Source organism: Populus euphratica, unplaced genomic scaffold, assembly GCF_000495115.2.
Source record: "Populus euphratica unplaced genomic scaffold, PopEup_1.0 scaffold190.1, whole genome shotgun sequence".
Lineage (NCBI taxonomy): Eukaryota > Viridiplantae > Streptophyta > Magnoliopsida > Malpighiales > Salicaceae > Populus > Populus euphratica.
In genome coordinates, this window is record NW_011500068.1 from 400859 (window position 1) to 427033 (window position 26175).

The 26175-nt window shown below is 33.9% G+C and overlaps 4 protein-coding genes across 10 annotated transcripts; 3 read left to right on the forward strand and 1 right to left on the reverse strand.

The window, feature by feature from the left end:
- Window positions 1–2845: 2845 nt before the first annotated feature.
- On the forward strand, window positions 2846–3687 carry LOC105108346 (uncharacterized). Its single transcript, XM_011002628.1, has one exon. The coding sequence runs from the start codon at window positions 2967–2969 to the stop codon at window positions 3387–3389; it is 423 nt and encodes a 140-aa protein (XP_011000930.1). The 5' UTR covers window positions 2846–2966; the 3' UTR covers window positions 3390–3687.
- A 156-nt stretch (window positions 3688–3843) lies between these two features.
- On the reverse strand, window positions 3844–4819 carry LOC105108347 (probable xyloglucan endotransglucosylase/hydrolase protein 27). The gene has a single exon (XM_011002629.1). It carries the CDS (start codon window positions 4796–4798, stop codon window positions 3929–3931), a length of 870 nt encoding a protein of 289 aa, XP_011000931.1. The 5' UTR covers window positions 4799–4819; the 3' UTR covers window positions 3844–3928.
- Window positions 4820–9191: 4372 nt separating this feature from the next.
- On the forward strand, window positions 9192–11621 carry LOC105108348 (ferredoxin, root R-B1-like). 3 transcript variants are annotated; one of them, XM_011002632.1, is made up of 2 exons: window positions 9192–9394; window positions 10961–11621. In XM_011002632.1, exon 2 carries the CDS (start codon window positions 10966–10968, stop codon window positions 11416–11418), a length of 453 nt encoding a protein of 150 aa, XP_011000934.1. In that variant the 5' UTR covers window positions 9192–9394; window positions 10961–10965; the 3' UTR covers window positions 11419–11621. The 3 variants fall into 3 exon arrangements, with proteins under 3 accessions (XP_011000934.1, XP_011000933.1, XP_011000935.1); XM_011002631.1 differs by having other exon boundaries at window positions 9195–9394; window positions 10966–11621; XM_011002633.1 differs by lacking the exon at window positions 9192–9394 and adding an exon at window positions 9622–10034 and having other exon boundaries at window positions 10966–11621.
- An 8255-nt stretch (window positions 11622–19876) lies between these two features.
- Window positions 19877–24877, forward strand: LOC105108349 (glucan endo-1,3-beta-glucosidase 14-like). 5 transcript variants are annotated; one of them, XR_839033.1, is made up of 4 exons: window positions 19877–20137; window positions 20823–21856; window positions 21954–22097; window positions 24476–24877. XR_839033.1 is itself a non-coding variant. In XM_011002634.1 (3 exons), exons 1-3 carry the CDS (start codon window positions 20083–20085, stop codon window positions 22008–22010), a joined length of 1146 nt encoding a protein of 381 aa, XP_011000936.1. In that variant the 5' UTR covers window positions 19877–20082; the 3' UTR covers window positions 22011–22271. The 5 variants fall into 5 exon arrangements, 2 of the variants coding, with proteins under 2 accessions (XP_011000936.1, XP_011000937.1); XR_839034.1 differs by lacking the exon at window positions 24476–24877 and adding an exon at window positions 23171–23388; XR_839035.1 differs by lacking the exon at window positions 24476–24877 and adding an exon at window positions 23178–23388.
- The last annotated feature ends 1298 nt before the right edge of the window (window positions 24878–26175 follow it).

A 26175-nucleotide genomic window follows, 5' to 3' on the forward strand; every position in this document is an offset into this window, starting at 1 on the left:
GGGGGGGGGGGATTCGAAAAAGGTTACTAATCTTAAACATAGCATTAAGCCACTAAAGTATGTTTCTCTCAAAAAATATCTCATCTTGTTTGGATAAATGCCATAAATTAATCTGTTCCTCGAGAAACCAATTTCTGTGATCCCCTTCTTTTCTTATACTCATCCACATGTTTGCTCCCTGGAAAATCAATCTTGGTGCTCATCCTCCTCCACCTTAATTAGATCCCAAATCAAATCCACCATCCCTGTTGGACCAAATTAGGGCACGCCCTTGTTGGCCACTTTCGACCATTCAATACACGCACACACACAAAAGGAAGAGGAAGACTACTGCTATATACTATGGAAATCTACCTTTCTATGACAAATTAGAACACTCAAATCTGACCCCATTAACAAGCATGAATGATGAGACGTAGGGTTGTCACATACCATGCAATAAAATTCACGCATGTGACTTGTATTATTAACACTTGCCCCTTCATCCTCTCTTACACTCAATCAAGATTTTATAAACCTCGAGCCTTATAAAAACCTAGCTACCTCTCCCAAGCTTAGCAAACCCCATTACTTTGCTCCAAAATGGAGGGCACACCTTTCTCATCAATGGAAGAACAACCCTCCTCAAATCCAAGAGAACCCCCCACCCGGATTTTGCATTTTCTTTGCAGCCGAAGTCACCCTCTAGGGCAGAACCCTCAGTACAAACCATGAAGAAGTCTTCAATGAAAGAACACCATCAGCTGCCACAAGCTCATCAAAGTTTGGCTTCTTATACAAGAGTAGAACATGTTAGTAACGAGGTGAAAGAGCAAGCTGAAGCATTGATATTAATGCACAAAGAAAGTTCTACAGGACGTGAGACGCTAAAGAGGCATAGAGAAGAAGTGAGTGGTAAGGTTATGATACCAGAAACATGGGGTCAAGAGAATTTGCTTACAGATTGGATTGATTATTCTTCATTTGACAAGTTGTTAGCCCCAGATGGAATCACATCAGCTCGTGAAGCACTTGTTGCTGAGGGACGTAGAGCCTGCACTTCTCATCAACGACTGATAGTATAAATTAGCTGTTAATATTTAAATGATCAATTTCTTTATCTTTTTTTTTTCTTGTTTAATCTTCAAGATTTGTTCATCATCGGGTAGCAAGAGAGCCTCATGTTTCCAGAATTCTTGTCCATATATACATGATGATGGGTAAAATCCTCAGGTAATTCCATTGATTGGTCATAGTAGTCTTTGTAAACAGGAAATTTGTTTTTGTTTTTTTATTCCAATATAATGGGGGATGTGCCAAAATCATGGTTTTTTCATTTTTTTTATTACAGAAAATAATTCAGTCTTATCCATCTCAAATGTATGCAGGAGTGGGATTTAATTCAGAGTAAAAAAGACTAGTATTTAATTAGTATATACCAAAAAAGGAAAAGAAAAAAGAGTATATCAAGCAGTACAGGAATATATATATATATATGATATGATATGATACTGTAAGTTAAAGACAAGAAAAATAAACTAGACCCATGTAGACTGTAGACAAAACATATACATGGGAGTCTTGATGATTGTGACACAGGCGTGTAAAAATAGAAGCAGAAACCTCCCGTTGAAGCCCTGGTTTTCTGTTTAGGCCAACGGTTTGTGGTGGTCGGGGAAGGAACATATTGAGGATAAGATACAGAAAGTGGGCTTACAAAGGTTAGGGTTTGTTCTGTTTGAAGCCCATAGATATTATTAGCCCAGATAAGTTAGGGTTTGTGCGCTTGTGGACACCTTTAAGCGTGTGTTTTAATGTCTATTATATGGTAGCATATGATGCCTTTAAAAAATATTTTTTTAATTAAAATAATAATTTTTTAATTTTAATATGATCACATGAAATTATTTAAAAGTAAAATCTAAGAAATATTTTAAAAGATCGATAATCTAAACTACGTGCTAGTCTGGACCAAGATGAAAATTAAATTAGAGGGGAGATATCCAATAATAAAGTAAAATAATATTCTTGCATTTAATTGTGGTTGTTACTTGAGCCCGTCAAACTTATGTCTATATATGTTCTTCTCATTGAATTTCAATGTAAATTTTCTGGGTAGAATTTTGAACCCAACATTTAACAAGTTTTATAGATGGAATAATAAATCCAAATCAAATAAAAAATATTAATTTTGACCAATTAACACATATATATATTCGAAGCTTCCTCAAAATAATTGAAAGCTTGTTTCCATTAAAATATCTGGCATTTTGTTTCGCACATGTCCACATCTTTGTATCCAGAGAACAATCCCCGCGTGCCCCCTTTTCCACCTCTAGCAATAATATTTTTTTATTTTTAATATTAATATATTAAAACAATAAAAAAATTAAAATTTTGACAAATAATATTTTAACCAAATACATTCTCAATCAACTCAACAAACCCATCCAAAATTTGATTATTATTTCAAAACATAAAATATGAAAAACAATGAAGACAAAAACATGTTTAATTAAAAGAACATAAAAGTAAATATAAAATAAATGTTTTCATGACGGTTTTAAAATAGATTTTTGTATTTTTTTAAACAAAATATACATATTAATATATTTTATTTGTCTTTATTTTTTTTTTCTTATCTCTCGGGAGAGTAATAAACATTATATTGTAAACATATAACTCTAAAAAAAAACTACTGTTCCAACATCTCTCTGTCTCTGTCTCTCTCTCTCTCTCTCTCTCTGTGATAACTAACCACACAAATTTCACTGTTAACATAAAGTGTGAGGCGTAGATGTCATGCACCATACGAAGCAAAAACTCGTGACGTGTAATCTTGCTCCCCCATACGTTGTTCTTTACTCTCTTGCACTCTCTGATTATATGTTATTCTCGCAAAAATTAAACCTATTTTTCTATAACATTGCCCATCTCTCTCTCTCTCTCTCTCTCTCAGCACACCATTATTGAAGAAGGATAGCAAGATGGAAGGAATCCATTTCTCATCCAAGAAAGAAGAAGATCCCACCATTAATATAGTTAATAATCACTCAAATATTATTGCTTCTACTAGATCCACTAGCCAGAATATTCTTGCATTCTCCACTTATCAAGCAAGTACCAGCGCAGTTTCTCCACATCATGATGGAGATTGTGGGGCTGGTCATGAAGCGCTGTTGCATAAAGATAGTGGACGTGAAAGATTGAAGAAGCATAGAGAAGAGGTAGCAGGCAGGGTCATGATACCAGATACATGGGGTCAAGAGGATTCGCTCAAGGATTGGATCGACTGTTCCGCCTTTGATGAGTTGCTAGCCCCCAACGGAATTTCATCAGCTCGCGAATCCCTTGTTGCTGAGGGACGTAAAGGAAGCTCTCCAAGACTGGGCATAGCAAGTAGGTGTTGATGATCACGATCAATCATATTATCTTTAATTAATAAACAGCCTCTTCCTTGATTACCACCAGCTAGCTAGATCATATATATAAGTAGCTATGATCTAGCCAGCACGTGTTGATGATCTTATTAATTATTTCTTGATCTTATAAATGAACTAATTAAGGGACATGATAGATTAAACTTTAAAGCAAGAACATGATTAGTGTGGCTTAATATCTATGGCTAGGCGGAAGTGTGTTTAGCTAGCTGTTCAAGGATATATGTAAATCTATCTCAAGTTTAGCATTTGTATTGGAGTGAGAAAAGGCTTCGCATGCACTTAATTACTTATAGTCTACCAAGTAAATTACTTGCTGTTCTAATAACTAAGATGATTAAAACCATACTTGGTTCGAGGTATTGTTTCATTAGCGCACGCATACACGCGTTAATTAAATTAATATCAAAGTAATTAATACCATTAATTAATTAATTGCTAAAAAAATCAATCATCATTCTCGTTCGTAATTAATTATAAATATTAAACATTCATGGTCGATATATTGATCAGCTAGATTTTCCTCTTAAATTGCACTCAGGCAATGGAGTTGGATATCGAGAACGATCATCGCAATAAGAATAAATCAAATGTTCAATCCTAAATTTCTCCATTTTCCCCTTGCTCTCAGTTGTCAAACCATTGAAAGAATTCAAATCTGCGGCATTACCACACATTTCAGCAGCTGACTCTTCTCGGGCTGGGTTGGCTGAGCATCCATACAGCACAAAACTGGAATATTTAGCGATGAAAGGAGCATATTTATAATCAACCTTGTTTTGGCCTCCACCTGTTGCCCAGTTAGATCCATCCCATATTGTAGCAAATAAAGTCATAGCCTTAGAGGGAAAATCTCCACCCATGGCATCAATCTTTTGAACCACTCTAACAGGAACATCATCCACGTAGTAAACGATCCATGTACTGGTCCAAAGAATACTATACGAATGGAAATCTTGAGTGGGATCAAACCAAAGAGTGTACCTCTCTTCACGTCCCCTACCTGTACTTCCATTGCCATAGAAATTGGTCTGGAGGGTCCAAGGTTTGCCTCCAGTATTTCCCAAGAACTCGAAATCAATCTCATCGTGATTAGTTGTGTACTCATCAGCATTTGATGTGTAGTAAGAGACAACAACTCCAGCGGTGTAATTTCCTGGTAATTTGATGGAAGCACTGAAATATGAATAGAGATACGTGAGTTGTGACGCAAAACCAGAACCTGAACTTTGATCAAGGGAAATTTGAACTGATTTTCGTTCATCGTCAAGAAAAATCACATGATCATTCCCAAATAAACTAATGAATGATTCATTAAACGATGAAGTAGGTAAACCATGTGATGAGAACCCAAGAACACAAGAAGGGATAAAGGCCATGCACAGAATTAAAAACCGTAACCAAGAAATACTAAACAACATTTTTCTTCTTAATTAGCTAGGGGTTGAAGATGAAAAGGAAGGAAAAGAGAGATGGTAAATATCAAAGAGTGGAGCCTTTAAAGACTAATTGAGGAACAGGGCCTTATTGGCCTTCCCTCCAGGAATCTCAGAAAATATTCCAACATTTAATGTTACTACCATATTTATTTCTTTCCCTCCAAGATGAAGATTTCGACAATAATTACATGCTTAATAAAGTAGAATTTTCCAATATTATTGCTGGAAAAAAAATAGAAAAACGTCGCCAAATTTAAATTTTGCATATTTGAGATAATTTCCCTTGATACATATATTGTCGTTTGATTTTGTTGTGCAAGTAATAAAAAAGGATACAGCACACAAAAATATTATAATTCTCATACAGAATTGATCATCCAGGGCTTTATCTACTGCTTAATAATATATAAAATAATATTTTCCTGATGCATATATACATAAATTTTTGTTCTTAAAATTATATCTGTTATATATAGTGGAAATTAATGGTTGGCCAACAGGAAGGAATTTTCTTAATATATAGATTATCCGAGGAGAAATCTTATTTATTGAATGTCTGGGAGTCTGCTCCTGATCTCTTGGACATGCTAATAGATTTAAGATTTAATAACAAGTTCAGGATAACTATATTAATATATAATGATTATGTTTATCATAATTATGCTTCACGCGTGAGAAGGATGTATATAGAGGTATAAAAAAGAGTAATGTTAACCGAATATCTTTCTCGAGATCATATATTTGAATAAGAATCTCGATCGTGCATTGACGTTAATGAGTGGAAATTTTATGAAAAATAAATTTGGAAAGGATATATTTAATATTGAAGTAAGAAATATTTTTATATATATAAGTGCTGCAATGAATGATTTTGCTTTAGATTCTATTAGAAAAGTTGCATGCCCTATATCACGAGTTAAATTTTTTTCTATAAAATTATATCTAAAGTATTGAATTTGTCTGTTTTTCCTGACTCAAAAATTATATTTATAATATTAATAATAATATTAAATTTACATTATTCAAGTTTAAGTGAGTTTGGTTGTAACATCGAACTCAAAACCTTAAATATGGATCTGGTTACAAGGTTTTGTTATAAAAATGTGATAATTAAAAAAAATTTAATATTACAGAATGAAATTAAAAAAAAAAAGATAAACTGAAAAGAAAAAAACAATAAAGCAAAACATTATTTCGATGAATAATGCTTTGCAATAAATGGTATAGTAAAATTCCCTCGTAAGATTATAATAATCTAATGAACAATAAACAAAATAAATCATAAAGTTTAATTCTTAATCAAATTAATATTAAAAGATGAAATTAAATGGAAAAAACTATTTAAGAAAAAGAAAAAAAATATGAATCAACTGTTTTAACCCTTCAAACTAAGTTAACCCATCAAATTTGGGATTTGTGTCATGAAATTGGAAGAAAAAAGATTGATGTCTTTTAGTTATAGTTAATTATAATATTTAAAGAAAAAAACTAATAAAGAAAAAAAATTGAATCAATTAGGTTAGTCCATCAAATCAGGTTAACCCGTCAAATTTAGGATTCGTGTAATGAGAATGTGATAATTAAATAGAAAATAATTAACATTAATAAACTAAATTAAACAAAAAAATAATTAAAAAGAAAAAAACAAAGAAAAAAAACCTACAAGAAGAAAAAAACTAATGAAGAAAAATAAAAAAATACGAATTAACTGGGTTAACCCGTCAAACCAAGTTAATCCATCTAATTTGGGATCCGTGTCATGAAAATTTGAAAACTAAATAGAAAAAAATTTAATATTAACAAACTAAATTTTAAAAAATAATAATAATTAAAAAGAAAAAAATGAAATAGGAAAAAAATACTAAAAAAATATTAATTTAAAATAAAAAACAAAGAAAAAAAGCCTACATAAAAAAAAAAACTAATAAAAAATAGAAAAATATCTAAATTAACTAGATTAACCCTTCAAACTAGGTTAATCAATCACACCTAAAATTCATATCATAAAAATTAAATAACTAAATAGAAAAAAACTTTACGAGTTAACTTAGAATTAGTTAGGTTAACCCGTCAATCTCAAGATCTATATCATGAAAGTTTGATAACCGTCAATCTATCCTGATTTCTAAGGTCACGAGCTACCAAATATATATATGATAAGTTTTTTTTAATGAAACAGAATCTAAAACCCTACAGCAAAAGTGCAGTTCAATGTATCATTATGCTTGTAGTAAAATTAAAAGATGGCATTTGATCATCTAGCTAGACACAAGAGGAAAGACAACTACGATCAATCTGTGAAGTAAAACATTGTGCGGTTGTTGTTTATCCATTATTTCTCCTCATATCCAATATCTGACATAGATTTGTTGATCTGTGGGGACATTTCGCAGCGTCATTCTGGCCAAGGAAGCATATCCTGCTGTTTCACGGAGGCAGTGTCCAAGTGCTTTGCATTTCATGGATTGCGAGTTACGACATAATGCTTCCCAAGTAACTCCAGCAATTCAGAGATTCGATTTAATCTGTGTGATGAAGGATTTGCTGCTGCTGCTGCTTGGAACCACTTCTGATCTGTATGCTCATTGTACTAGGATCGAGGTTCATGCACAGTGCTTCCCTGGACACCAAAACAATGTTGGGAGTGGAGTGTCTATATATATATGTATATGTATATGTATTCAAGTATATATTATGTGTGTGTGTGTGTGTGGTGTATTATGTTCATTTTACACTCTAATTTCCTAAGTTTTTTTCTCAAGGACTTCAAACTAATGAACCCACAAAGAATTCTATGATCCTTTTATGTCCGCTAACTGTTGATCCAAGCAAGTCAACACAACTTTTTCTGCATGATACAATTTGATTTAGGTAATTTCATGGATGTATGTAGCCTTCCATCATTGTGATAAATATATTTATAAAACTCAGTTTAGTCCATGTTTTTGTTCAAAATTCAAGTCATGGGTTGGATGAGTCATTTTAAATTATCTAAATCAATCTAAATTGTTATTATTTTGAGTTCAATTTTCATCGAATTAGTTTCTAATATTTTTTAATATAAAAGCTAATCTAGGCCTAGTTAGATAGATTAACTTATTTATCCTAAAAAAAGCGAGATATTTGAATATTTAATTTTAATCACAATGAATTGAGTTTTTTTTAATTATTATTAGATGAATTTTTAAAATGGGTTAAAAATCAAAGCAGACCAATTAGATATTTTTCAATATAAAAGCTAATCTAGGCCTAGTTAGATAGATTAATTTATTTATCCTAAAAAAAGAGAGATATTTGAATATTTAATTTTAATCACAATAAATTGAGTTTTTTTTAATTATTATTAGATGAATTTTTAAAATGGATTAAAAATCAAAGCAGACCAATTAGATATTTTATAGACAGGTAAAATATTATATATATTGATAATCTTGCAGTGATTACCGGCCCAAAGATACATAATCACCAACTTATATTAATTAAAAAATTTTATTTAATCCATAAATTTAATTTATTTCAATAGATTTTACACACTTGAACTTATGACAGGTCGACTCGTTATAACCATTTGAGGTTTGAAAAATTTTAAAATAAAATTTTTTTTTTTTTCAATTTTATTATTTTTGTATTTAATTTTAAATCTACATCCTTAATTTAATATTCTCTTTTCTTTTCTTGTATTTCTTATACTTGTTTAGGATTCTGAACGTTTTTCTTGGAAATGTTAATTCCAAACTTGTTTAAAGAGTTGTAATTACTTTTAAAAATACAGATAATTACATAAAAAAATTGTTCAGTTAATACAACTACAAACAAGGCTCTTGATTTTAAGATCTTAAAGTCAAGTCTATCTCCCTTGTTCTTTGTCTCCTTTTTTTTTCAAAAATAAATAAATTAGACTCTATCACTCTGTTAGGATGAATATTGTAGAATAAAATGATAGATCTATAACAATCTAACAAATGTTAATTAAAAAAAATTCCTCGGAATATTATAATTGCTTATCATTTCACTATTTTACAAACACAAAAAAACATATCATGAAATTAAGAAAGACACAATATTCTATCGTACTCAAATTCAGTGATCTCAGACATAAGCATTACACCAATGCTAAAAAGGCACTTGATTTATTTATAGATTGTTGAATTTGATTCAATGCCATTCTTTAAAAAAAAAATTGATTCCATGACATATAGAATTTAAATGGAAAGGAAAAAAAAGAGATGAACATGGGCGTTCAAGTAAACTAGAAAAAATAATCAATTAAAAACTTGTTAATTAGGTAGATTAGTGACGGCTAATAAAATACTAATTAGTGGCTGGCTCCAATCCAACTAGGTTATTCCTAGTGTTCATGGACAGTGGTGGTAGCACTTGGGGCAATCAGTCTTTCGCTTTAAAAAGAGCCGCCTCTTCCCTTTCAAAGATCCCAAAAGCCACCAGCAGCATCTCTTCAAGTAATATCAACACCACCTCTTCTCTACAACATCGTACTCTCCGCCTCATCTGAAGAAACCTGGCCACCCCACCAAAGTAAGCTCCTTTTTCTCCCTAGTGTTAGGTTATTTTTCAGTGGTTTGATTCTCTTTGAAGTTTATGTTGTTTTGCTTGGTTCTATTTTTTTTTAATGTGATGTAGTTCTTGATTCTATGGAATCTGTGGGGTATGTAAAATGTCTGTGTCTTTCTGACAGTGGGAACCTCTCTCTCTCTCTCTCTCTCTCTCTCCCCCTCCCTCCCTCCTGTATCTTGTTTTGGTCGACAAGAACAAAACAAGTTTGAGTCTTTAATCAATTTGTGGTTCCTGTTTTTCGTTTTGTTTTCTAAATATTGAGGTTTAATGGAAAGGAAAATTACTGAAAACAACATCTTATTAATAGCCCTTTGATTTGTTTGACGTTTTTTTCAAGCCACTCGCTTGATTCTTAATTCTTACATGTTTCATTAAAGTTCTTTTATGATTTTTTAACTAGTTAGGTCTAGGATATTCGGTTTAGTCTTCAAATGGGTGACATTTTGGAAAGAAAGGGAAAATTGAGAAGCTGGGTTTGGAAGTTTAACACCAGTAGTGTTAGGAGTCAATCAATTGGTGAAAATGAGAGTTTTTATATTTTTATTGCGCCTCAGCCTTGTGATCAGGGCTTATTTGGGCTGTGAAAGCTCTAGTCTAAAAGTTTATTTTTTTTACTCGCTTTGCAACGAAAAGGAACCATCTTGCTAGCTGATCTTGCATTGTTTGTCGTGGAGCTAATTCTTGTGTATTGTTCCTGTGTTTTCCGGAGCTTGCTGCAAATTATGTTTGTGTGTACATGCTAAGCTGAGAATGTTTTGAATCTGGGTTGCCTATGATATCAAGTTTTTCTAGTTCCTTTATTACTGCTAAACTTCTTTAGCAATTAGCATTCTAACTAATTTTATGAACTTCGATTTACAAAAGAGTAGGGGATTGTTATTTTTCTTTCTTTCCAAGAATGAGTAGCTAATCTTGGCTTTTACTTCCTTTATGTTATCTTTTATAAGATGGAGCCTCGAGTGAAGAGCGGAGAGCCATTAGCTTGCTCTTCTCATAGTGCTCCAAACATCAAATGCCTTCTCACTGTAGGAATGGATTATTTGGTTCCATTTTGTTGTGAATATAGGTGAGGCATACACTGCTACCCTGTTGTATTTAAATATGATGTGATTGTATGCTTGAAGGTATTTAAGAATCCATGGGCTAGGAGCAGGGAGCCTTTTATTTTTATTTTTTTAACTTGTTCTTAGGATTTCCTTGCTCAATACTTTTGAATTTTGATCAATGCTGCTTTTCCTGTCAATAATGATGCAGCTTCCTTAGCATGTCTGATTCGTTTTGTTGTGGTGCTATACAAATATGAAAACCTCCAATGAGATGGCTGTTGAGTGACACTGCCAATGAATGATTCAACAGTGGCTTTTATAAAATGGAATTTGGTACCTTGTCCTGCAATTTATTTCTTGCTGTAGGGTGACAAAAATTAGGGCTTTCAAATTCCATGCAAAAAGAATGGAACCATTCGATTCTTACAAGTATCAAAACATCTTATTAACCAGCTGACAATTTCTATTTTGTGTTCTGGAGTTAAGATGACAACAGTGAACGCTCCCTTCCAAAGCGTGGTCAAAACTGCACTCCAAAATCGGTTTACCAGCGCCATTGTCAAGAGCCCATCCTCACTGGGATCAGTGAGGAGTGTCTCTAAGTCATTTGGCTTTAAATGCTCCCCCAATTACAAAGCATCAATGGCAGTGTACAAGGTTAAGTTGATTACACCAGAAGGCACAGAGCATGAATTTGAAGCTCCAGATGACGTGTACATCCTAGATGCTGCTGAGAATGCAGGAATTGACCTGCCTTATTCTTGCAGGGCTGGGGCTTGCTCTACCTGTGCTGGGAAGGTGGCATCAGGTTCTGTCGACCAGTCTGATGGTTCGTTCCTCGATGAGAATCAAATGGGGGAGGGCTATCTTCTGACATGCATTTCCTATCCAACTTCTGACTGTGTGATTCACACTCACAAGGAAGGTGATCTTTACTGAGGGCTTTTGCAGTCAGAAATCGGAATTGACTTGGAATGTAGTTCTGTGATTGTTATGGATCATTGAAATGATGGTGAAGGCTGTCATAGACCTTTATTTCTCTAGGGATTTCGTCTTTGTTGTGTAATTCCAACATGGTTTCTTCTACACGGTACTGTAGTAAATAAATAGATGCTGCAATTGATTTCTGAAGTTTTCAGGGGTAATCTAAATCTAATTCACTCTTAACTCTCAAAGTTGAAACTTGCAAGCATGGCTGCAAAGTTGAGAAGGGGACAGCTACAAGGTAGATGCAAGGCAAGAAAACCAACAGAAACCAGTATTCATGCATAAGCAAAAGTAATATTGGGGTTTCAGTGAAATAAAGAATGGGGCATGGCCACTTCCAAAACATACAATGTTTGGGCTGAGCTGTCTTTATGCCCTTGGGATGGATAAAAAGGTGGTTTCCATGGTCGACTTGTACTCATGTTATCATAAGCCTAGCCCAGGACATTCAAGAGATAAAACGAAACTGAATAGATTTTAAAGAGTCATATTAGATTTTAAGCTGCAAACAAATTATTCTCCTGCCACTTTTCATCAACAAACAAGAGCACATTTTGTATAGAAAAGATTGTAAATATCGATTAAAAGAGGCGAAAAAAATTGAGGCATGAAACCCTTTTCCTCCTTTGGTCAGAAAGAAAATTATAGTTGCTTTGTCTGAGTACTTTTGCTATGGTTTTGTAACAGTTCTTTCTCCATTTGTAAATCTTGTCAAAAACTAGAATAGAGGGCATATCGAGACAAGTGCTTGTGGCCAGATCAATTGGACTCTAGATACGAATCATGCAGAGCAACCCTTGCAATCAAAAGATAGCAACCACCCTGAAAAAAAAAACATATGAGGTTTTGCTCCTGAAGCATTAAAAACAAATCTAGGAATTGATGGAATCAGGGCCTTGGAAGTAGAGCTAGGGATTCAGGGGGTGTTTGATGGTTTAACCCCTTGTCGCCAAAGGGAAAGCACACACCTCCTTGGTTTTGATTTGAGAAACAAGTGCCTTCATATCCTCATGGAGGGAGGCTGCTACCTAGCACCTCTGTTGTGTTTGTGGTTTCTCTGTCCCACATCGAAACGTTTTGCACAAAAGAGTGCAGACGCACAGTATAAAAAAAGAAGCATGAAATCCATTAAGGCATACCTTTCTCGGCCTTTTGGCTAAGATCAAGTGTAGTATCTGTTCTTATCAGTTTAATATCTGATACGTGGACCAATGGTCCACACGATATTAAATTAATTTTTTAAGGGGGAGGGCCCGTGACAGTAGCTTGCTACTGGGGTTCTCAAGCGTCGCCTATGCGTTGCACTATTGCATTGGCCTGGCGCGCCTCTCCAAATTTAGTTAAAAACGTTTCAAGTTATCAGCACTAAAGCAGGACACAGGTTATGTGAGGTATTCGAGTTTTGAGACACTTTTCAGAGTTTTGGCTTCCATCATTTCTTGTTAGGTATCTCTCGTGGGTTTATTGTATTTGTAGCCCACGGAGACGATGGGCCCGTTGCATGGGGGGGCAATATGCTCTACGGATTCTGTCATTGTTTTCGAGTATTTTGCTGAAGCCAGAAGCCTGCATGTACAATCTCATGATTATATATTATCAATTGTGATTTAGGTTATTAGACCTTCATATCAACTTGGGTCAGTTATGGGAAACCCCTAACGTACAGGAGAAACAGAAACTTGCTCAGAGCTCACAAAACGATAACCCACCACATTGTCTACTAAATCACTTATTGCGGCTTGGCCTCTAAAACCGTTTGACAGTCACCTCCATTGGACATTGCATCTGGACCTCGTCCAGTATAGCCCATAAATAGCTAGAACTAGAAAAATCTGAAAACAGCAAGTTCTGTCGTTTAGATCTTTTACTTGCAGGTTCCCAAAAGAGTAGAGCCTGCATCTTTTCATAATAGCTCGAACATCAGCAAAATCTACATTAACCAAACCCGGCACCTATGGAAGCAAAAAAACGTCACCATTCAAGGAGAGGAAAAGGCAAAAACACTGCTGAGTATGGTTGAGAAAGGAAAGGAATAAAAGACACGAGACGGGCCTAGAGACACGGGATAAACCCAAAAAACCTTAAAATACAAGGATTTTAAGATACAAGGGTGGATGGAGTAGTTATTGCCACACAAGTGAAGGTTTCAGGTTCAAATCCCCCGCTAGAGAATTATAAATTGGGTGGGAAAAAAACAGTATGGCTCATTAAAAATTTAGGATGGATAAAGGGTTTGTTCGGTGTTGTCTTTCAGTCTAAGTTTAAATTCGAGCTTCCATTAGATGAATGTTTCAAACAAACATGATCAGATTCGTTTACAAAATTCTTTCCAGGAAAATCACAACGACAGTTTTGCAATTTTCTTACTAATGAGATGATACGGATTTTAGATTACAACTGAAATTTTAAGAAATCCTGAGGAAACGTGTAGTGATATGGGAGAATATGGAATGCCATAGAGGATGGATTGGTTTTGGCATTCATTGGGTTTTTCAAACCGTGCTCTGCCCCCAAACCCTGAAAAAGGTGTCAAGGGTGATTTTTTTGCTAGGTAAAAAAATATATGTGTGCGTGTGTTATCCTAACAGGAAGTGTTTGTAATGGATCGTAAGTTGAGTTAGCTTGAAGATTTTGTGGAGGATGATGAGACCAAGATGGACAAGAATCTTCAACGAGTGGACGAGGCTGCCTCAGAGCTAGTGCGTTGTTTTTCTGGAGGAAAGTTTAACTTTATGATTTCAAAAAGACTACAAGCACATATTCGAAAGACCAGTTTTGACATTTAGCCTTCGCATCTTGATCACCGAAAACTCTTTGCGTTCCCCTGACATCTTCAGAGGCTGAGCAGGAGACAGAACCGGTGAGGCACCATTTCCTTTTTTGTTTCTCGTGATCTCTGAGAATCTCATTGTAATCTAAATCTAAACGAATTTTCCTTGAAAGAATTTTGTAAATGAATCTATCCTTCTTGGATTGTTTAAAAAATTCATCTGATGGGAACTCAGGATTGAAATATCCATGGATAAATACATCAAGCTCGAATCGAAAGACAACACAGAACACCCATTTGTCCATCCAAAATTCTAACGAGCCATACTATTTCTTTAAAAGAAAAATCCCATTTTTACTGCCAAAGTCCTTTTATCTATTTGGTTGATTGGATTCCTAGTGCCTGGATAACGCTTGAGTGACATGTCTGGGCTACGTTTGAACAGTGATTTTCAAAATATATTCGAATTAGAGTTTCATGTATTTTTTAAAACAATCCAGAAATGATTAATTTAATGGTTTCTTATAAACATGATTTTATAAAAAATCTTCTAATGGGAACTCAAAGTTGAAACATCTTGGAAATATTCGACTGCTGTAATTATTTTTTGTTGAAATCCTGTGTTGGTGAACTATGATTAGGCCTCGATTTAACACTTGATAGTGAAGCAAAAATGATCCAGCACCTTTTTTCAAGAAACTTGCATCGCAAACAAGGTTTGGCCCTTCAATTATCATATGAATGCTTGACATCTCAGTGCCTTCAATCCAACATTAGTTGAAAATCATGAAGAAAAAAGAAAAAAGGGGAAAGTGACTCGTCTTCTTTTATATTCCTTTCTTTTCCATTAACTTTTGCATGTGGCAGTCGCTCCTTCAAATGGACAAATCAACATTCACTCTCTATCATAGTCTGTTGTACATCATGATAGTGACAAAATACTATGTATTAATAAAAATCATGCTCGTAGGTAATGAGTATCTTCAATCTTTCCTTTTTTATTTCTGGAAAAAGTCTGGTCATTATTTGTAGCCCTTCAAGATTAAGCCTTTCATGAACATCTCACGAAAGTGAAGAATTTAGTATAATCTCCTGGGCCATAGAAAATGGCCACAGATATCTTTTCAGTGTAATTCTAATGGGGAATAGCAAAAAGCCTCTTTCCAATCCAGCTTTAAAACTAATGGAGAGTTCAGTATTTTCCTCCTTTTTTTTTTTTTTTTTTTCTTTTTTTTAAGAAGCACTATGTTCCTAGAGGACAACATCAGCCATCAAACGATGTCTTGAGATCTGGTTTCAGGTAGTTGGTACTCTGACAAGTGTGGTTACTCTGTTTTTAAGGTAAAGAATCATTATTAAAACTTCTTTTTTCATTTTGAAGCCATCGCATCCAATTCAGTGAGGATTTATTTTTTTTATCGAAATTCGATCAAAAGCACATGATTCCATCGTGGAATGTGTATGGATTAGGTCTCTGTCAACAGAATTTTATCTAGAGTTAAAATATCCATGCAAGACTTGAAAATCAATAAAATATTTCCACTTTCGAACCTGAGATGTGATTTTGAAGAAACAGATGTTTAAACCGTCAGGACAACTCTTTCCATGTCCAAACCATCTCGTGGTTCTTCATACCAGTGAAGTTAAAGTCTCACGTCATCACATTGCAATACAATGTGAGTGTCATTTATGACAATGTTATGAAACCTAGCACTGTCCCGTGAATCAATTCAAAGGCTTGTTAATACGGGACTAAACTCAAGTCGAGCGTATCAATTTATTTTTCGATTTATATCAGTCGACAAAAGTTAAATTAATTTAATCTATATATTATATTTTAAAATGTATAAGAAAAACACCGTAGAGATATTATGGATATAAATTTGTTATATGGTAAATTATAATGTAGATATTAAGTGTTTATATCGTGAACAATATTATAACACTATCGAGCATTATCTTTTTTATTTTTTAGTTAAAAAATGTTACTAAATTTAGCTTTGCTATTAGATCCAATACTACTGGATCTGGTTTTGCATACATAAAAAAATACATTATAAAAATACTACATGCATAGTATTATACTGTGAGCCACATTATAGACGCACAATATTTATAATGTGGACAACATTAAAGCACCAAAGAGCGTTTTCTTTACTTTACTGTTTTTTAGTTAAAAAGTATTGTTGACCTTTTGGATCAAGACCTAATAACAATGGGACTTGGCTACCACTAGACTCAATTGACTTATTCGTCAAATCTAAAAATATTAGGTCTTGTTTTACAACTAGATTGAGGAATATTAGGTCAGATTTCACAATGAAAATCAATAATATTAAGTTTGTTTATCTAGCTGAACTCAATATTTTTATATTTTAATGGGTAGCCCTACTCTATATTATTGGGTTTGGCATTCTTGCCGAGCCCAAAACTTCTTGAATCCGGTTAAATAGTTAAACAATAACATTTGAGTCTGATGGCTTAACTAAACCCAATAATCTATAATCTAGCAGTTAAGCAATTTTATTTAAGGATATTAATTGTTGCTTTACAGTCAAATTCAAAACTATAATGTTTGGTTAGGACACTAAATCTAATTATCTTGCCTGCTAGATCCACTAATATTGGATCGAAATTGATAGAGAAATGGAAGGATAGTAAGTTCTCTTCAAATTCGAGGTTGTTATATGATAAATGAGTGTAAAGGCAAAGGAATGCAGTTATGTTAACGTGTGATAGCTGCTAGAGTATTGTGAATTTCAAGACACCAGCTAGCTAGTTATCACCGTTTAGGTTTCCTGAACAAGATTAATGCCCTCCATTGCCGTGTGCTTCTTGTACGGCTTGCCCGCTCCTCACCATCGTTCATGACCAGTCCAGGTTAAAATACTTCGACCCTGCCCAACCTTTTTCCAATTTAAGACTATGCTGTGGGAGAGAGAGCTCCATTCTGTATTTTTTTTTAACCTAAAGTTTAATTCTATCTGGTCAATGGAAATGGTTAGATATGTAAACATGTAACCCCACGTGTAAGATTTGATCTGTCGGAGACATGCCTAGAATCCGATAAGCTTTAATTCTTCAAGCAGTCTGTGCTGACTCTGAACCTGGATTTGGACTTTTGACTGTTTTGTTGGACTTTTGTTCTAATTAGAATTATAATAACCATGCACAGCTATATATATATATTGTTTAATTTATTAATTGTAGAGATCCATTGGATTCATGAGAGGTCGGCTGCAGGGAGGGATACCCTTTCCCTCTTCTTTTTATTCTCAATTTTTTTTTTTAAAATCCGATTTCAAGTCATTAAGTATAAGATGTGATTTTATTAATTGGAGAAAAACAAACATGACACGTGGAAATGCAGAGTGGGGAGCCGACGTTCGATAGCGAGGAAGCCGCGTGATGGACGGTGGCTAACACGTGCACTCCACATAGGATTCGCGTCAGCGCTTGGACTGTTTAATAATTAAATGGTAATCTGTGTAATTCCTAATCTTACCCTTGTGGACTCCACCCACCTCCGTGATCGTAATTTAAAATTGTTTTAATTTTAAATGCTAAATAACCAACAATTAAAGAGACTGATATCTTTCAAACTTACATTTTAGTTTTTCTTACTCTTCCCTCCTTTCTCAAATCTATAGATAGAGTTTCCGTAGGATGCATGAATACATTTATATTTTCAGATTATAATGTAATTTATATTTTAAACTTTTATTTAATAATTTAAATTATTAAATTAAGATAGTTTTCATTATCAAATGATCTCAAATTTAAATTTTATTATTTTTATTTATTTAATAAACATTAAATATAAAATAATATAATCTCGTATGAATTTAAACTTGATATATATATATAACAGAGACATGAAATAAATATATCTTTGTATATTTTAACCCTTTTAAAATATCAATAATAAGCAACATGTCCTGTTTATCATCACTGTTCTCATCTTCCTTTGCAAGCGTCATCTCTAGAAAACTCATGAAGCATCAGAGCTCAAGAGGCAAAGGCTGTTTAACAAACTGTAAGGACAAAAACTGAGCTTTACCCGTTTATTTATTAATATTAATTAACTGTTCAGTAGTTTTGTTATTTCCTCCCTCCCTCCCTCTCTCTCTCTCTCTCTCTCTCTCTCTACGCTGTGGGCTGTCGCTTGTTGGTTTGGCCCCCATGGAAAAAGACCACCCTTTTGCTTCCTCTTCCTCTTTTCACCGCCTTCTTTCTTTCTTTCTACAAATCAATCAATTATAAACAAGATTCTCTGATCGACACTTGCTGGTGGCGCATCGTGCCGAGATCATGTTGGCCGGTGTTTACAAATTGTTATTTTTTAAAATCTTTTTTTATTTAAAGATATATTAAAATAATATTTTTTAATTCTTTAAAAATTATTTTCAACATTATCATATGAAAATGAAAAATTAATTTAAAATAATAAAATAATCTTAAAAAAATCTTGAAAACACAAAAATATTAAACTGTTGTAATAACACTAGAAGAATTTCAGATCGAGGGATAAAGATTCTATGCTCTCGTGATTAGGCTCGAGGAATATAGCACAGTTAATAACTCACGAGGTAAAACTCTTGATGACTGCTACTAATTACCATGTAGATGCATGTTCATCATTTCCTCACTGTGTTATTGTATCCTGTAAAATATTTTATAACAAATAGCATCTAATTTGATGTTGTTTTAGTTTAAATTAACGTTTTTTATTAAAAAAAAAAAACTAATTACAAGAGCATGAAAATACATCCCCATAAATAAAGGTAAAATAAATGCAATAAAATACTAATCCTGATGCACAATAAAATATTTTTATTGTTTACCATTAAATAAATAAAAACAAGATGAACAATAAGATGCTTAGGTGTGCAATCTATTATTTAATCAACGAAGGGCGTGCGCTATAAGTTTACGTGCACATGTTCCCTTCCTTCTCATGGGTTTTTTTTTAAAAATAAAAAGTTCAGTAGTTTTATGAGTTGAAAATATAGAATTTTCGGCCACAAATTCGTACATGGTATGCTGAACTTATCTCCGACTGTATATTCAATTCAATTCCATCTTCATTTTCTCCTCAATAATTGTTTTTTTAACATATCTGGTCAGAGCAATTTCTTTTTCGCTTTCTTTGGCGTCCTCCACGCTGAGAATTGTCATGTTGCTGGCTATAACTAGCCGCTGATCCTCACGCCATTAATTAATGATCCTTTACTGCGCCTGAGAAAAGGCTTCCCTTATCCTGTTTCCATGGCCGCCTCGCCCCATATCCCAGTATGTACATTGCTCGTGATCAACTCCCACTCGTACATTTGACCGGTACACGTGTATGATACGCATGATATCTCTAACGTATGGCAGTAACTCGAGAATGCCTTAACCGTTAAAACTTGTTCGAAACCCTATGAACCGCATCTTAAATCCACAAAATATAATATATATTCTCTTGATAGCAGGTGCGTGCATCCAAGAACAAAATCATTTCATAAATTTGCTAATAGCTATGTAAAATGTGACAGGACCAAGATGGAGACAGCTTTGTAATTACAGAAAAAAAACCCTTACGTCTAAGGAAAAAAGTGGACTTTAAAATACAGAAAAAGGATTACAAAACAAAAAATGTATATAGGAGAGCTCAGAAAAACTGAATTCGCATTCCCATACTGATGTGAAAACTTGCTAAAAGCAGCCATCGCTATCTCTGACGCAGGGCAAACACTCTATAAATACCATAGCTTTTTATCTTGCAATACTGCTTTGTTAGTGGGCAAACAGAAAAGTCTGTCTGTCTGTTGTGTGGCCTCGTTTAAACTAATATCAGATCAGTTATGGCCACTTACTCTGTCCATCTCCATCTTCTTTCCATGCTTCTCACTCTTTCAGGTTAGTTCTTTCTTGTTTCGACTGCCTTTTGCATGCATTGTTCTGCTTGTTTGTTTTCCAGGAAAGTGCGAGGAAAGAAAAATATATGCTTAAGTTGCTGGCTTAACTTGGTTGCCTTTTTTATTGTTGTATACTGTATATTCGAGCTTGGAAACCAAGGTCTGCGAAATTACCACCAATATTAAAATAACTGATCCCTTTTGCATTTATTTTCCTATGTCTGTGGTGAATTCAGCGGGATTTACCTGTTTTTGTGTTTCTTCTCTAGGCGGGTTCCCTTTTATGAGTTTGGAACTGGGACTTTAATCTAACTAGAGCTTGATGGGAATAATTATGAACTGTAAAGGATCCTGTTACTTGTTGAACATTCATTGTGGCATACAAAGCTAGTAAATTTTATTCTTGTTCAGTTTTAGACTGAGAAAGTTTTTTTATGTCCCTTCCGAGGTTTTTTTTTTAAAAAATATTTTGATATTTTTTTTCATGTGGGCATCATGATCATATTTTCTTCAATACATGTTTGCACGCATATTTTAATTTCGGATCCTGACTAGAAGCTAATCCCCGTATCTTCTGCATTTTTGAATTGTGTGTTGTGATGCTGGATGGTTCTGGTTCTTGTTCCTTTATTCTTTGGTTTTCCTATCATGGTTAAGTTTGTCCAACTGAAAACTCTGTTTTTCGGATTCAGGTGTCCGAGTCCTTGGTGCTGGGCTTGGAATTAACTATGGACAGATTGCCGACAACCTCCCATCTCCCTCCCGTGTTTCCGTGATGCTTCAATCCCTCGACGTCAGCAGGTTAAAACTCTATGATGCCGATCCCAAAGTCCTGCAGGCCTTTTCTAATTCAAGTGTTGAATTCATTGTTGGGATTGGGAACGAGTACCTCCAAGACATGGCTGACCCTGTCAAAGCTCAAAACTGGGTTCAACAGCATCTTCAACCCTACCTCGCTCAAACCAAAATCACTTGCATCTCTGTCGGGAACGAGGTGTTCATGAGCAATGATACTCAGTTATGGTCAAATCTCCTTCCGGCAATGAAGATGGTGCATAACACTCTTGTTAATCTTGGATTAGATAAACAAGTGATTGTCACTACTGCACATCCCTTTACCATCATAGGAAATTCATACCCTCCTTCATCCGGGACTTTCCGGCAAGATATTATCGAATACATGCATGCGATCTTGGATTTTCATTCTCAAACCAAGTCACCATTCCTTATCAACGCATATCCCTTTTTCGCATACAAGGATAACCCAGACCAAATACCTCTAGATTATGTCCTCTTCCAGCCTAACGAAGGGATGACAGATCCAAACACAAATCTGCATTATGATAATATGTTGTACGCTCAAGTAGATGCTGTGTATTCAGCAATTAAAGCAATCGGACATACAGATATTGAAGTTAAGATCTCAGAGACAGGTTGGCCATCCAAGGGGGATCCTACCGAGGTCGGATCAACACTACAAAACGCAGAGCTATATCATAGTAATCTGTTGAAGAGAATTCAGCAGAAGCAAGGCACACCAGCAAAACCATCCGTGCCGGTTGACATATATGTTTTTGCACTATTTAACGAGAATTTAAAGCCTGGTCCGACATCTGAAAGGAACTACGGGCTCTTTTATCCCGACGGCACTCCAGTTTTTAACATCAGATTGCAGGGCAATCTTCCTGGAATAATTTATTCCTCGGCATCCAATATAAAAGTAACTCATATTTTCTCTCATCATCACCATGTTTTGGTTTTAAACATAATTAACAACGAATCTAATCTCGTGTATTGCATTTCGAATGATCCTGCAGGCATTGTCCACCTTCACCTTGGTGATATCTGTTTTAGCATACTTGATCCATGCTTAGGTTACCTGAATTCCGGTGAACGAGGGATAGATAAACAACCAAAGTCTAACACCACAAATCGCATAGCCGCAGCAAGATTTTTTATAGGTGAGATACTGAGTTCATTTTAATTGAAACAGTGACCATCTCAAGTTCTGAATTCTTCAATGCAGAAATTGAATTCAACTAAAGTTGGCCTGCTCATTACCTAACCTGGTTAGGTTCAGATCAAATTGGTTGACTATCGATACTGTTTGATGTTCATGTGTATATATATATATATATATATATATATGGTTTTGCTTAGAATAGTCTGCAAATCACATGGTTGAGATTTCTGAATCATCTTATCAACTTTTTTTCCCCTCCGGATCTGTAAGGTAGAACCCATCTGATGTTGCCTACTTTGTGCATGCACCAAGTGGGGATGCTTTGACATACAGTGTCTGCTGTTTTGAAATCTAATTTTGATGTTGAAAAAAAATAAATACAAATACACACACAAACACCCAATGAGCCATCAATCCTCCTCCTCTCTAATAATGCATGTGAATCTTTCCTTGAGCAAAATTCTTGCCGCCTTCAACTAGACAAAAGTCCAAACTTGCTTCTATCAGGAAAAGAACCTGCTAGGGCCGGGCGGCTTTCGGCAGCAGTCTTTCAATATCTTCTTTATTGTTATTTTTTTCTGAATGCTCCAAAATGGATACCTCACCACTTTTGTAGACTTTGAGCTCCATCTCTAAAGACGGCTACCTCTTTGTCTACACCTTTATTATCTCTATCGTAAAGGAGAATTTATCGCATCAGCCATAGTTGTATCGTTCTCCCATGTCTATTTCAAGTGAACATCAGTAGGCTTAACATTGCTGTCTGGTGAGCTCTTTGATATTTCATGAATACCAAAGGATGGTCCGGTCCAAAGTTTTTCTAGCATCATAGCTGTAGTAGTTTCCAACACGTCTAGGCATTAAGTATTCAAGTCCAAGTTACTTTCTCCGCTCAATACTTTTATTTTGTAAAAGCTAAGAACAAACGACTCTTCAGGTTTTTTATAGCAGTTTTTATTCCTCAGCCAGCCTTGTGGCTTCCAGTGAAAGATTAACTTTAACCCTTTTGTTGAATGAAAATTATGATTCATATTCAACACGTGTAACATCAATTGATACTTGAGCATAAAGTCGGCAGGTGGCTATCAACATCACGGACAACCTGCTTTCACACAGATACTTGTTGTTGCATCAGAAATGGCCCAAACAAGGATAAGATTTACATACAGGCGATTCCACTTGGCCCTTCGATAGAGTGACTAGCTAGCTCCTACCATGATATTTGATTCTCGGTCGCTACATAATCAAATATATAATGAGCTACCTTTACAAGACCTAAAAAAGTTGCTGCATCAATCTCTCTATGGTCCCCGGGCGGAGGGGTATACAAGGCTGAAGGGGGGCTGTAGACTAGGTAAAAAAATAAATCCTAACCTCCAAATGCAGCAATTAATAGTTTGAATAAGTTATGAAAAAAGTTTTTTCAGTGATTCTCAGATTGGCTAAATATATTCCCATTAAAAAACCCGCGCTTTGACATTAGAATTCCCGTATCTTTTTTCTGAAGATTTCAATAAATAAAAAATATATTATTTAAGATATAAGATAAAATATTATTAGAAGATTAATACTATTCATTATAAGAACTTTTAGAATATATTTATTATTTTTAAATTATATCAAGGATTAATTGAAATAAATAAATTACAGTCCTATCATTTGATTAACGTGTTAATTCGTTTTATTTTGACTTTGTCCATTTTTATTACCATCACAAAGTAAACATTTTCAACAATAAAATATGTTAAAATTCTGTTTCACAATAAAATAAAAAATAAATTTTTAGCATATTTTATGATGATTTACATTGAACGACAACTTGTTGAAAATATTAATTTGGTTTCAATTATAATAAAATTCTATTCCATAAAACATGAAAGGGTTCGATTTTGATAGTGTATTTTTTTTTAATTTTATATACTTTAAACTCGGATTAAAACTTTAATATTAACTTGAAAAATTTATATATATAAATGAATGATTAATTTTAAAAAATAATTTATATATATCTAATAGTCCAGGACAAAAAAACTGCTGAGCCCGCCCTTGCTATAGTACCACTTGCTTTGTTAGATATTCTTGTTTGGCTCTTAGAGGCCACCATGTAATGTTGAAATGTTTAAGGAAAAAACAGAGACCAAGTTGTGCTAGCAGTTGGCTTGCACAAGCTGTGACATCCACAACATGTCACCTCGCCGGCCTTTTTGTGTGTTGGGGAGCTGCTACCGATTAATTATGATGTTCACAGCATGTAACTATAAGCTGCCACCAATTAATTATGATGTTCACAGCTTTTAACTATAATCAAACTTCTGGTGTTTTGTGATGTATTGCTCAACCACATGACTAATACACTGCCACAATATCTTTATGCAGGGAGAGAGAATGGCAGCAAGGGTCTTGTTCCGATCACACAAACACATGGCTAAAGCTGTTTCAGTGTCTAGCAAAGCATCTATACCAGTTTCATTGTGTACTGTTATTGAAAAAATGACATTAATCACTAACATGTCAGGATGCTGCATCCTGGATCGGTAGTTCTTCTATAGATTTAAATTATAGAAATATCGGGGGCAGTAAGGTGAATTTATGCTGGGCAGAGTTCTTCCTTCTCAAAAGAAAATAGAAAATGAGAAGCTAGGTAGAATTGTTAAACTCAATTCTTGTTCAAATGCCTAACAAGGAAGAACACGTTGAAGATTTACAAAGCTTCAGCCAGTCTTGTTTCTGCATTTTGGGTGCCACAAGTTAATTATGAATAATATCCTTGTAATCATCGTAGTTATAAAATTCAATATAATTTGATGAGTCCGCCTATTAATTAATCTGTATGATATATCAAATTGTTTTTTTCTAAATCAATGTTGTTTTTAATTAAAAATAATAATTGTATTTTAAAAAAATCAAAACCATATGTTGTATTGGTTTAAAAAGATTGAATCTGCCTTTCAAATTCTTAACACAAGATTCGGTTATATATACATTCTCTAATGGAATTTCAGCTTTAGATGAGGAGGGCTAAGAAAACTTTCTAAGAAACACAGTGAAAGAAATGCGACAAGCTTGAACTCTACTAAAATCAACAGGGTTAAAGTCATGTTTGTGTATACGTATATTTCAAAAAAAAAAATTAATTCATGGAAGCCTTGATTTTTCAAGAGCCAATAAATTTTTTTATAAATTAATTAAGTAGATTGAATTTATTTATTTTTTTTATAATGGTAGTAGCTTCCTGTAGACCTAGAGTAGCTATATCCCATATCTGTCGAAGTGGGATTTTGTGAGGTATAAAGAAACACTTGTCACGAGCCTTTTAGACAATTCATGCCCTGCCTTAGACTAAAATACAAAAAATATTAATTTTTTATGATATTTATGTTATATATGAAAAAAAAAAATTATGAAGGTTCTTACTTCTACTTTCAAATGTTCACATGGCAAAGCAACAATCTCAATGTGCTTTAAATTCATTCTTCTCTAAAGAAGCAAGCGCTCTGTGTTAACATTGATTGATATATATATATATTGAATTGATTTAATTTGGATTTATACTATATATTATTTAGTGTCATTAAGCCATATATATTTTAAGACTCTTATTTCTTTTTTTCTTTTTTTGTTTTTTTTTTGTTTTTTTTTTTTTTTGATTTACGTGGGGTGTCCGGGCCAGCTTACGCGCACCACGACTAATCCCCACAAATATGTGCTCTGTACACAAATATGTACTCTTAGTTCTTAATCCTAACACAAATATGTGCTCTGTACATTTTTTTTTTGAATTAGCAACATGCACCTTGATGGAGGGTTCATTTATCTATACGTTAGAATTCGTGTTTTTTTTTAAAATACATCAATTAGTCATTTGGTTATGAATTGTTAAAAAATAAAAAATGTAGATCCCATTATTTATTTGTGGCTGAAACTAATTTTTAGAAAGCAAGGAATTCATATTTTTTGAAATTGTTAATTGCATTGTTAACTGAACAGTGCAATTATATTTTTTTAATATATTAATTTTTTAATAAATTTTTTAAAAAACTAAATTAAAATGAATTAAATTTTCTCGCATCATAATA